Raw genomic sequence first — 12,209 nt, 5'->3', positions numbered from 1 at the left:
ATCGAAGACCAATATCACCGAGGCCCAAACACCTTCAAGTAAGGCTTGGGCCCAACAAAGCAAACTCAACCCAATAAACGACATATAAATAGAGGTTTTACTCATTTTATTAAGGTACGTCCTATTAACTGAGCAATACTATCAACTGTATTCTCTGGACTATTTCTATGATCAGCACGTCTGACTTGAGCGTCGGAGGGGTTTCCGCCGGATCAACCCCCGGCTTAGTTCATGTGTTCTATGATCGCAGGTACCTCAGGATCATCAAGTTGTCAAGCTACTGATCTGCTTTGCTCTCCCAGTTCATTTTCTACACTACCCTAGGTGATCTAAGTAATTAGCATCATCACCAACCAATCAACTTTTGAGTTATATGGGTCCTTTAAAATCGATCAATACCGGCCATTAATAGTATATATAGTTGATGTGATATTGAAACAATGACTTCAACATAAAGACTCATTTTTTATTGAAATTGAAAACAAGAAATCAGTCAAACTTTTTATTACATGATATAAAAATAAAAAACTAATAAAACAAAAACACACTTTGATCATGACACCACCATTTATTCGATTTTATTAACTACTTAACGACTTTTAATTTACTTAATTAATTTGATCATCAGTTGGAAGGACTGTAGAGCGTGGGAACCAAAACCAGACCATTCTTCCTCGAGACAGCAATCCCTTCTTGCTCAGTCATATCAATACCGCCACGTGTCATCCCCTCCGGCATGCTCCAGTCAAAATGGTACAGAATCTGAGCCAATGGGAGCTCAGTGTTTGCCAGCCCGAAATTCATGCCCGGACAAATCCTTCTGCCCGCACCAAACGGAAGATACTCGAAGCTGTTCCCCTGAAAATCCACCGCACTGTTCTCGAATCTCTCCGGTTCGAAACTCTCCGGTTTGTCCCAGTACTGTGGGTCCCTCCCCATTGACCAGATGTTGACCATGACTTTGGAGTTGATAGGGATTGAGTATCCGTTGACTTTGACTCCTTCCTCTCTGCATGCTCTCGGCAGCAACGGGATCGGAGGGTGTAGCCGGAAAGTTTCTTTCACCACCAGCTTCAGGTATTTCAGCCCCTGTATATCGCTCTCCTCCACCGTAGTTTTACCCTTTAGCGCCGCTCTTATTTCTGCCTGCACCTTCGCCATAACCCTAGGGTTTCTCATCAGCTCCGCCATTGCCCAGTCCATTGTCGTCGACGATGTTTCAGTTCCGGCCGAGAACATATCCTGTATTTTTATACATTATACGTAACTCGATCAACATGTGTGTAGATATATATAGGTTAAATTACGGTTAACCCCTTAGGTATGGCAAATTACAAAAATACCCTTATGTTTGGGTAATTATAACCAGCCCCTCAAGTTTCAATCGTCTTACACGTCCACCTTTACGGAGTCAAATTTAGTGGAATATATCTTCTAGATTATATGGAATATTCTCCAATTTGTATCCGTTTAGCCCATTCGAGCTTCACAATTTGAAACAGGATGATCATAAGATGCGTCTATTGACTTGTAAATATCTGATTGTGGTGCATCAGAAACTATATTTTATTCCAAAGCGAGTACAAACTAGAGAACATTCCACGGAAATCTAGAAAATTATATTGAATTGGACACTATAAGGGTGGACGTGTAAGAAGACTCATACAGTTAACGGGGTTGGTTGCAAATACTCAAAGATGAGAGGTTTTCTCGTAATTTGACCATACCTTAGGGAGTTGGCCATAATTTAATGGGAGAGATTAAAGAAACTTACAAAGATGACAGCCTTGATATTGTCGTTAGTGATGGGAAACTGGAGTTCGCCGTTCCTCTGCATCCTGATAAGAACATCGACAATGTCTTCGCCGCCGAACTCGCCGTTCTGCTTCAACTTATGCTCCGCCACGATTACGTCAAGTATCGAATCGAGCCGTCTACGCATCCTCAACAGCTTGAGCTTGTTCCAGCTGAATATATTCAGAAGCTTCGACGACGGAAAAAGATCGGCGAGCTCAAACCCTCCGGCCATGGTGACACCCTTCTTCAGCATGTATATCAACGAGTCGCGATCCTTCAAAACCTCCCCGAACGCCGCCCTGCACGTGATCGCGCTCGTCAGCCCGAACACCTTCTCCGTCAGGTTGACGGCGGCGCCGCCGCGGGCAGATGATCGGAGTGATTCGATCACGCGCGAGACCTCCTCCTTCCTGATTGATCCGAACGATTTGACGTTCTTAGCGCTGAGGAGTTCGAGGATGCAGATCTTGCGCATCTGCCGCCAGTACTCGTTGTACGGGCTAAACGCGATATCGGTGTAGTCGTACCACATGATCTTAGTTCCGATGCTTTCGGGCCGGCCCGCGCAGCCCGGGTCCTGGTCCTTCAGGACCTGCTTCGCGGCGTCGCGGGACGAGATCACCACCGCCGGGATCTCGCCGAGCTGAAGGTGCAGCACGGGGCCGTACTTCTGGGAGACTCGCCGGAGGGCGGCGTGCGGCAGTCCTCCGACCAGGTGGTGGAGGTGGCCGATCACCGGCAGCTTCGGCGGGCTCGGCGGCAACTTCTCGTACTTTTGCGAGGATTTTGGTTTCTTCCATAACTTGATGAGTAAGAAGATGAAGGATGACACAACCACCAGAGTGGTGAAGTTCATGAACGGAATATTCTGTATATCCATGAACGAAGATCGAAACTAGTGTATGTATGTATGTATGTATATATCTGTCGTCTTCTTAATTACGTTTGCTTGTGTTTAATTTGATGAAACCCTATGACAGCTTTGGCCTGTATTTATAGGGAGTAATATGCAATATTATTCATTGATCAGCAAATATATTATTACTTGATTATTTGAAGAAAAATGAATTTGGCTTCTTTTTTTCATTTATTGACGGCTAAATAATATTATATTCCACAGATGGACTTCTTTTTCTCCAATTGATGGTCTTCTAATATACTTTTCTACTATCTAGACTTGACTAAAATTGTAAGAATTATAATAATTAAATACGGTAAATTACGGCCAACTCTCTAAGTTAAGGTCAAATTACGAAAAAAATTCTCATGTTCGGATAATTACAATTACATCCCTTAGCTATGAATCTTCTTACACGTCCATGCATCATTGTTGTGTAAAATTTAGTGAAATCTTCTAGATTAATTATGTGGAATATTCTCATGTTTGTACTTATTCTACTCCATTCCACCTCGACTTTTTGAAACAATATATATGATTGTAAGATCATGTGTACGTCTCTTGAGTACGTACTTGTAGATATCAGATTGATGTGCATCATAAACTGTTTTTTTTTTTTTTTTTTTTACACAAAACGAGTACAAATTAGAGAACGTTTATAAGATTTTATTGAATTTGACAGCTGAAGGGTGAGCGCATAAGAAGATTCATAGTTGATGAGGTGATTGTAATTACTCAAATATAAGGAATTCTTTCGTAATTTGATTGTATCTCAGAGGTGACCGTAGTTTAGCCTAATAAATAATATTATATTAATGGCAGACTCCCATAATTCTTGGGTGATGTAAAATAATATATTAACAAAATCAGATTCGTCATTAGCAGAATTTAATTAGATTGTAGTTCATGAGGAGCATCATAGATGGTAGAAGCTTCATTAAAAAGATAATAGTAGTTTAAAAATGTGTAGTGTTCAATGTTATGCAGTTATATATTGATGTTGTTAAATAATCACTTATTACCCACATATACATATAAATATATTAAATTATATACAGATCAACAAATAATACTCGATCGGTGTATTGCACCAAATGTAGAGTCAAATAAACCATTGAATAAAATGGAAAAAAATAAGATAAGAAATTGAGCAAGATTTGAATTGACGGCAGATGTTTGATTTGACTACAATAATAACAATAGTCAAAGAAGTATTCAATGTTTTGTGTGATAATATATTGAAGTTTGATTAATTTGTATAAAATAATTTTTATTTTATTTTGCAAGGATTGAGGAGCGGTTGCGCTGTTAACTTTGAGGTGACACCACTTCCATAAAAAGCCAGATTTTTTTTGTTGGGCCATAATTAATTGGACACTCTAATGGGCTAATTCAGATATATGTAAACTATTTCATATTTTAAGAATTTTTGAAATAAATTCTAATTATGTGATTATTAAAAATAAAATTTGGAAATATTTTTAATTATGTTTTTTTAGCAAATACCTAACTTACAAAACTAGCTTAAAACGGAATGAAATCGCGAAAATAAAATAATTTATAGTAATCTATTCAAAAACAATAAACTCTGAAATCCAACGAAAAATAGAGAAAAATCGTATATATGTCTAACTTGGCTCTGTCACAAAAATAATTGGGATTACTCGTGTGTAGATAAAAATATAGTGTTGGTACTTCATTTTTGTCACGAGAAGATAGGAAGAGCCACCGTGGCGCATTTAACCCATTTTAGACCGCGACGAATTTGTCATTTTTGCAGTGGTTTTATTTGATTTTGATAGTGGTTGGCCATTTGTGGATGTTTGTTATTTTCGTTTCCAATGATATGTATAGCAAATGTACTAATATATGCATGTATTATGTCTAATTCTATGGACCATGTATATTTTTGTATAGTAGATGTGATATGTCACAACATGTACCGAACTACAACATTAAGCTGTCTAGTACTGAACTAGCTAGAGTAGCGGTGTTCATCGGACGTATAAAATCGACCCAATCGAACATAACTGAAAATCCGGTACGTGCCAACTTAAATACCAAAAGAAACATTCGTGTCAGTGTTTGGTAAATTAAAGAATTTTTTAAATTCCGGCATTTTGTATGGTATATGGTATTGATGATGCCCGGTATGTTGTATCTTATCGAATACGAAATATTTTAATATATTTTTATTTTAATTCTTTATGGTTATAACAAATTATAAAATATATTTAGATCGATAATTTTTCTCATTATTTACATATTAGTCTTTATTGAAAGTCTCATTTTATTTTTAGGACTGATTATTGAAATTTGAATATCAAATTGAAGAATTAAATATTTTTTTCTAGATTGTTAAAAATATAAAAGTACATTTTGGGTTCAATCAGTACTGAACCAAAAAAATCAAATTTAATTCGGTAAAAAAATTGTACCGATCTATAGCTTAGTTCGATAAATGGTATAAATTTTGTTACGGTATCAACGAATGAACACCTCTAAATTAAAGTACAATATTGTTTATTGAAATTAAAAGAAGAAATTAATTAACATTTTCCCCGCACCAAACGGAAGATACTCGAAGTTATTCACCTGAAAATCCAACGTACTGTTCTCGAATCTCTCCGGTTCGAAACTCTCCGGTTTGTCCCAGTACTGTGGGTCCCTCCCCATTGACCAGATGTTGACCATGACTCCTTCCTCTCTGCATGCTAGCTCTTGGTATTAATGGGTGTAGCCGGAGAGTTTCTTTCACCACCAGTTTCAGGTATTTAATTTCAGCCCCTGTACATGATCGCTCTCCGCCACCGTCGTTTTCCCCTTTAATGCCTCTCTCTGTACCTTCTCCATAACCCTAGGGTTTCTCATCAGCTCCGCCATTGCCCAGCTGATTGTCGTCGACGATGACTCGGTTCCCGCGGAGAACACGCCCTATATGTATATATACACATACATAAGCAATATATATATATACGGCCACCCCTGAAGTACGGTTAAATTACGAAAAACCCTTTTATGTTTGGGTAATTACAACCACCTCCTTCAACTATGAGTTTTCTTACACGTCCACCCTTATGGTGTCAAATTCAACATAATCATCTAGATTCTGAGGAATGTTCTCTAGTTTATACTCGTTTTGTGCAAAAATACAATTTCTGATGCATCACATATTGACAATAAAGACATATTATCTATGGATCATCTTTTATATAGGGTAAAACGGGTACAAAATGGATAATATTCCACATAATCTAGAACATTCTATTATATTTGCCATCGCAATGGTAAACGTGCAAGAATGTTCATAGTTGATGGGTGGTTGTAATTACGCAAACATAAGAAGTTTTTTGTAATTTGACCATACATCAGGGGTGACCGTAATTTACCCCATATATATGCGCGAAAGAAAAAAAGACTTACAAAGATGACAGCTTTGATATTGTCGTTAGTGATCGGAACCCGGAGTTCGCCGTTCCTCTGCATCTTGATCAGAACATTGACAAAGTCTTCACCTCCGGCGAACGTGTTGCTCTGCTTCAACTTGTGTTTCTCCACCACTACATCGAGGATGGAATCGATTTTCCGGCGCATCCTCACCAGTTTGAATCTATTCCAGCTGAGAATCTGCAGAACCTTGAAAGACGGAAAGAGATCGGCGAGAGCTCAATTCTTCCGGCCAACTCGATGCCCTTCTTCAACAAGTATATCAAAGTTTCCTGATCCTTCAACACATCGCCAAACACCGCCCTGCACGTGATCGAACTCGTCAGCCCGAACACCTTCTCCGTCAAATCGACACTTTCTCCAGCGGTGGAAGATGATTGGATTGATTCGATCATGCGCGAGACCTCCTCCTCCCTAATGAAACCGAACGATTTGACGTTTTTAGCGCTGAGGAGTTCCAATATGCAGATCTTACGCATCTGCCTCCAGTACTCGTTGTACGGGCTAAATGCAATGTCGGTGAAGTCGTACCATATGATCTTAGCAATGTCGGTGAAGTCGTACCATATGATCTTAGCGCAGATGCTTTCGGGCCGGCCCGTGCAGCTGGGGTCCTGGTCCTTAAGCAGCTGCTTGGCAGCGTGCAGCGATGAGATCACCACCGCCGACACTTGACCAAGCTGGAGATGAAGGACGTCGGGACCGTACTTTTTGGCTAGTCGAGAGAGGGTGTCGTACAGCAGCCCTCCGGCGATCCGATCAAGTGGTGGAGGTTGCCGATCACCGGCAGCTTCGGGGGGGCAGGTGGCAATTTCTCGTAGTACTTTGGTTTTTTCCATGCCTTGATTACTAGTGAGAAGATGAAAGATGAAAAAAATCACTAAAGTGGTGATGTTGAATAGAATCTTGATATCCATTATAATCTTATGGCAAATTCTTAGAACAAATTTTAGTATGTATTTATTTATATAAGGAGAAAACTCTGTATTTATATTAAAAGAACTGACCTAATTAGTAGAGATCAGTAAGTAGATGAGTCCCCACTGCATGCATGAGTTTGCAGCACATGAAAATGAGATCTGCCCATTTCTTATACAAAATCCGACGAATCAGATCGAAATTAGCCACTGATCGGAAAATTCTAATTTTTTTTTTTGAAGTGGAAAACTACTTCCAATTTCATTCCGAAAACAAAATGGAAATCAGAATTTCAAGAACGAAACAACTTGTTCTCCAAAATCGATTTTTTTGAATCGGAACCGTCATGATTCAAAAAAAAAAAAAAATCAATCTTTTTGTCACCTAAAATTTAATAATATTGGTGTTTAGAGTGTAATATTCGACAAACAATATAAACTTTCGAAATTATTTCAATCAGATTGAAATCGGACTCTCAATAATATTCCGATTCCAATCCTAATTATTTCGGAAAAATCTGATATCGAAATTTCGAAGCTCCAACTGCAAAATATTGTTCTGAAATCGGAAAATTTCAGACAAAATCGACGAAAATCAGAAATTCCGTTCCAATTTTCACCACTAGTTTCCTCAATACCTTGAGATTTTGTAGAAGAAATTTTTTTCGACCCAATTGAGATTCAAATTAAATTGAAATATACCTTTTAAATTTGTACAAATTCAAGAAGGCAATTAATTTTATTGGATTATATAAGATACAAATTACGGTGGTGTATCACACGATCAAGATAGGCGCGTGAAGAGAGGCACCAACATAGGTTAGGTGGTTTCGTTCAACCAAAGGGCGTGCATTACGCACCCCTCACTTCTTTTGTTTTTTGTTGATGGAGTGCTAAAACCAATATTACCTTTATTCCCGATAATACCCTTAACCGGATATATGTTATCAATTTTAATATATTCTTTTTTTCTACCCGAATTAATTTTTCCCCACGCAAAAGGAGAAAAATAAATAAAAAATATTATAAATTAAAAAAAAAAAGGAAAAAAGAAAAAAAAAGAACCCTAGAACGTAAAGTGAAAATCAAAGCTGTGTTTTGGAGAGAGATCAGAGATCATTACTACCTAATCGCAGTTTCTGACGTCGAAAATCCTCCTTTAATTTGAAGTAAAAGGTTAGTGATTTATCAGTTTTAGGGTTTCATTTTGGTGCTTTGAATTCCTAAATTGATCAATGTTTAGTTTTTTCAATTTGGGGCTTTTGTTAAAAAAATCATCTTCAATACGTTTGGAATCTAATTTCCTGGTTTTTTTGTTTAAATTTTCATTTTTTTGACAATGTTTGTAAACAGTCTTAAAAGTTTCAACATAGCCTTGCATATATATATTTTACTATTTTTTTTCAAACAAATTCTTATAATCTTTGTGATTTATGGGGAATCAACTGATACGTAGTTATTTTTTCCTTATATGAAAACAAGAATTAGAATGTTTGAAGGTGTTGCTATTTTGTTTTGGTATTAACTGTAACAGATTGTTTTTGTACTAACCATGGCCATTAACTAATTAGTTTCAGCACAGATTTAAATTTTGGAGTTTTTTTATTGTACGTTTTTCCAGTTATCAATTGTTTTTTTTTTTTCTCTTAAAAATCTTACAAAAAATTGATTAATATTGTTTTATCTATGAATTTTTAGAGTTTTAGTATTTCGTGATGATAACTTCCTTTCGATCTGGATATTTAATTTCTGTACATTTTGAAGATCCAGATTTTGCTGTTCATTTTTCTGTTTGATCCTGAAAATTATATGTGTCTAATACCTTTGTGTGTTCTCTTTGCTATCGCAGGCTTTGGTATTTTGCCGAACAAGATTTCTGACAATGAGATTGAAGAAAAGGGACAAGGTGGAAGTTATGAACAGTAAAGATGAGCCAGTTTCGTGGCATGTCGCTGAAATACTGTCTGGTAATGGCCATACTTATCGTGTGCGGTATGATTCTTATCCAGATATGGCAAGTGAAGAAATAGTTGAGACTGTTTCAAGAAAGTCTGTTAGACCAGTCCCGACTCTGGTGAAAGGTGTAGAGAATCGTATTGTCGGAGACATTGTGGAGGTGTTTTACGAATACGCGTGGAGGGTTGCTACTATCTTGAGGATTATCGATGGCAAAATAGAAATTAGAAACAAGATTCATCAGAACCGATATTTGGTACGTTTACATGGGAGCTCACGGGCATTAATTGTTGATGAATCGATCGTCAGGACAAGACAAACCTGGCATAATGACAAATGGATTATGATTGGCAAGGTAGTTTTCTTTTCGCTGCTTTAAATTGATTTGAGGTTGACGGTTTATGTCTATTTGTTGACATTAGCAGGGAATTTCTTATAACGGTGTTTTGGCTCTTCTTAGGCTTATATTATTTTTTCCTCGACGGCATGATTTTCCGTCTCATCTAAATGTTCGTTGTTAACATGTTTGACTGAAGTATTTTTTATCTTCCACCAATTCTCCTGGTTTTCTGTTATAGGAGTTCTTTTATTGCTATGGTTCTGCATGATAGTACAATCTTGAATGTTTAGTTTTCTCTCGTGGGGGGCCAATATACAAATATATCTATTATATTATATATATATATATATATATATATATATATATATATATATATATATATATATATATATTTTTTTTTTTTTTTTTTTTTTTTTTTTTTTTTTGTTTTTCTAATCTCTGATTTCCTATTTCCTGTTGTTTGCAGAGTTTCTATGGAGGTGAGGATGCTATAGCTAACAATCCATCAACTTCATTCTGTTATCAAAAGATAAATTCCCACATCCCACAATTTAATGACAGGGCTAGAAAGCAACCTCAAAACGATCACGTGAACATTCCAAACAAAGCTGCATATCGAAAATCTCATATGAATTCTTCTAGATCGCTAAAAAGGATATCCCCTTATAGCTCCTCTGTCATCGAAGCACACAATGGACATGCCCAAAAACTAAGAGGAATCGATAAAGATGGTCGAAAGCAGAGAGTGGTTGTTACCCCAGTTCTTGAAAAGGTAGATGCTGTTTCTTACCCAAAACAAATTCTGGGGAAAAAAGACACGTTGACAATTATATCAACTCAATATAATGAAATGGAGAGGACAAAAGCAAACGATGCCCTCGACTGTTCAGAAAGCGAAACATCTTCAGTTGGTAGTTGTAGTGTTACCGATCACAGTCCAAAAAACCCTATTCCTTCCGTACCCTTTCAATGGCAAGAGAGTGAAACCGTTTGTAGTGATGCAGAGTCGTGTTACCCTTCGGAGTATGAGAGAAAACGTACTGAGAGAAAAAGTAGTGAGCAAAAAAGTCGAAAAGAGAAGTTAGAAGCGAGTATACGTAGATTAGAGGTGCAGGCATATCGGAGAACTCTAAAAGCTTTGTATGCTTCGGGTCCCTTAAGTTGGGAACAGGAAGCAATGCTGACAAATCTGCGGATTATGCTTCATATTTCAAATGATGAACATTTGATGGAGGTGAAATGCTTAATTTCTGCTAAAACTGCTTTAAACGTTAGATAACGGTATTATTATGAAAGGCTCTTATCACTTTATTTTTAATATTGTAGCTTTTTTAGACCTTGCCCTTTTCTTTATTTTCCATTTCAGCCATTGTAAGGAGAGAAATCATTGTTATTAATGTAACTCAATTATCATATCTGCTTCTGCGTAGATAGTTGGATTTTTTTTTTTTTTTTATTTTGTCAAAGGCGATATGTGTAATTAAATTCTCGAAAATAAATTATTGTATCGCTTGTGGTGTTTTACGTAACTTATTTTCTACTATAATTCCAGCTCTTGTAGAATATCAAACAGCTTCACTGTTCTTCCACCTCCTAAAAGCTTTTTCTGAAGGGAAAAGTGGTATGTGTGGTATCTTCAGGTACTAAAATCCATGCAAGTTTTGTATGTGCTATGGAATGCTCGATTCCTTACTGGATTATTTTATGAATCGAATATTTTTTTGGCATTGAACTTCAGTGGCACTGCTAATTGTGTTTTTCTTGTGATTTACTAAGAAACGGGGCATGTAAAAGTTTTATTGGCTCCCCGCACATTTGGAAGCATATAATCTGTTTGCAACAGTTATTGATCGATATTTGATTCCCCTGCATTTTCCAGGGCCACAAATTCGGAGGCTTGCATCATTTGCTTACAAGGCTTAAAGATGATACAGCCAGCAGCATTTGGTGCCTTTCTCCTGGCATAATCTTTTGGACGATACATTCAAAAGATTAGCTAAAACATAAGAGAGCTGCCGCTCTGGATAAGGTTCCTTTTATAGTTAATCACTGATGAAAATTGCATGTTTAATAAGTCGTCTTTCGGTTCGTGTATTTCATGTCATATTTTTGTGTAATGGGCTTTCTGCCATGATTATGATCCTTCCTTTTTCGTAGAGTCATGTGATTGGATAATCTAATTTTCTCGTCACGTATGCAGCAGAACAGAGTTCTATTTAATGCATTGATTTACTCATGCAGAGATTTACATTGTGTTGTGTTATATAAATACATTGTGTTTGCAGTCTATGTAATGTTCCTCTATGTAGCATCAATTTTCCTCTTAGTGAAATTATTATGAACTCAGAGAACTTTTAGGCTTTGCACTGGTTCACCTGCAAAACACTCCTGAAAAACTGGAGTCGGAAAGCTTTATGAGGTACAATTCTTTCAGTAATAGAGCTTGATTAATCCCGTTTCTCGAACTTGTACAGTATTCTGTTGAACTATCTCAAGGTATATAATGTGCTGTGATATTTCGTTTGAAGGTTTACTTACAAGTGAATGTTGTTGTATGCAGTGAACTATGAAACCTGGTTTTTCTTCAGACAAAGTTTGGAAGATTGAATAACGTTTTTTTGGGGCTAAATTGGATAAAAACACTGCTGAAATGAAGACGTTCGACTGCGTTTATTGCATTTTGGTTTTAATTTTCTCCTTTTTTAAATTCAAGTATGCCATGCAGAAATCTTTTACCTGTTTTGAATTTTAAACGAGTAGAATTTGGTGTAAAAACAACTTCAGATGTGGGTGGTGACTGACATAAACAAAGCAGAAACCACATATCGGTTTTGTATTGATTCAATTCTTTCAT

At 36.9% G+C, this 12,209-nt stretch overlaps 2 protein-coding genes and 1 pseudogene across 10 annotated transcripts; 1 reads left to right on the top strand and 2 right to left on the bottom strand.

Annotated features, from left to right (window-relative positions):
• Nucleotides 1–445: 445 nt before the first annotated feature.
• Nucleotides 446–2,923, bottom strand: LOC105975226 (cytochrome P450 71D13). Its single transcript, XM_013000400.2, has 2 exons — nt 1,775–2,923; nt 446–1,242 (listed from the first exon to the last, which is right to left on the bottom strand). The coding sequence occupies exons 1-2, from the start codon at nt 2,675–2,677 to the stop codon at nt 625–627; spliced, it is 1,521 nt and encodes a 506-aa protein (XP_012855854.2). The 5' UTR covers nt 2,678–2,923; the 3' UTR covers nt 446–624.
• A 2,100-nt stretch (nt 2,924–5,023) lies between these two features.
• LOC105975148 (cytochrome P450 71D13-like) lies at nt 5,024–7,086 on the bottom strand (annotated as a pseudogene). The gene is made up of 2 exons (XR_016030379.1): nt 6,119–7,086; nt 5,024–5,629 (listed from the first exon to the last, which is right to left on the bottom strand). The product of XR_016030379.1 is annotated as a cytochrome P450 71D13-like (transcript).
• An 898-nt stretch (nt 7,087–7,984) lies between these two features.
• LOC105975359 (uncharacterized) lies at nt 7,985–12,208 on the top strand. Of its 8 annotated transcripts, none has more exons than XR_016030387.1 (6): nt 7,985–8,235; nt 8,909–9,370; nt 9,822–10,589; nt 10,908–10,976; nt 11,235–11,774; nt 11,916–12,208. XR_016030387.1 is itself a non-coding variant. In XM_013000551.2 (4 exons), the coding sequence occupies exons 2-4, from the start codon at nt 8,942–8,944 to the stop codon at nt 11,349–11,351; spliced, it is 1,314 nt and encodes a 437-aa protein (XP_012856005.1). In that variant the 5' UTR covers nt 7,985–8,235; nt 8,909–8,941; the 3' UTR covers nt 11,352–12,208. The 8 variants fall into 8 exon arrangements, 3 of the variants coding, with proteins under 3 accessions (XP_012856005.1, XP_012856006.1, XP_088671864.1); XR_016030385.1 differs by having other exon boundaries at nt 10,908–10,995; XR_016030389.1 differs by having other exon boundaries at nt 8,033–8,235; nt 8,909–8,965; nt 9,069–9,370; nt 10,908–10,995; nt 11,235–12,208.
• Nucleotide 12,209: the final 1 nt, after the last annotated feature.

Source organism: Erythranthe guttata, chromosome 1, assembly GCF_056151865.1.
Source record: "Erythranthe guttata isolate IM_541 chromosome 1, IM_541, whole genome shotgun sequence".
NCBI classification, from domain to species: Eukaryota; Viridiplantae; Streptophyta; class Magnoliopsida; order Lamiales; family Phrymaceae; genus Erythranthe; species Erythranthe guttata.
Note: the sequence above shows the minus strand (reverse complement) of the source record. Positions and strands in the feature narration are given on the sequence as shown.

Bases quoted from the DNA above. Each gene is read 5' to 3' on its own strand.
- LOC105975226 (XM_013000400.2), bottom strand. From the start codon at position 2,677: ATGGATATACAGAATATTCCGTTCATGAACTTCACCACTCTGGTGGTT. The intron at 1,243-1,774 runs GTAAGTTTCTTT...ATAAAAATACAG, and splicing joins ATATCAAGGCTGTCATCTTT to GATATGTTCTCGGCCGGAAC.
- LOC105975359 (XM_013000551.2), top strand. From the start codon at position 8,942: ATGAGATTGAAGAAAAGGGACAAGGTGGAAGTTATGAACAGTAAAGAT. The intron at 9,371-9,821 runs GTAGTTTTCTTT...TGTTGTTTGCAG, and splicing joins AATGGATTATGATTGGCAAG to AGTTTCTATGGAGGTGAGGA. The intron at 10,590-11,234 runs GTGAAATGCTTA...TGCATTTTCCAG, and splicing joins ATGATGAACATTTGATGGAG to GGCCACAAATTCGGAGGCTT.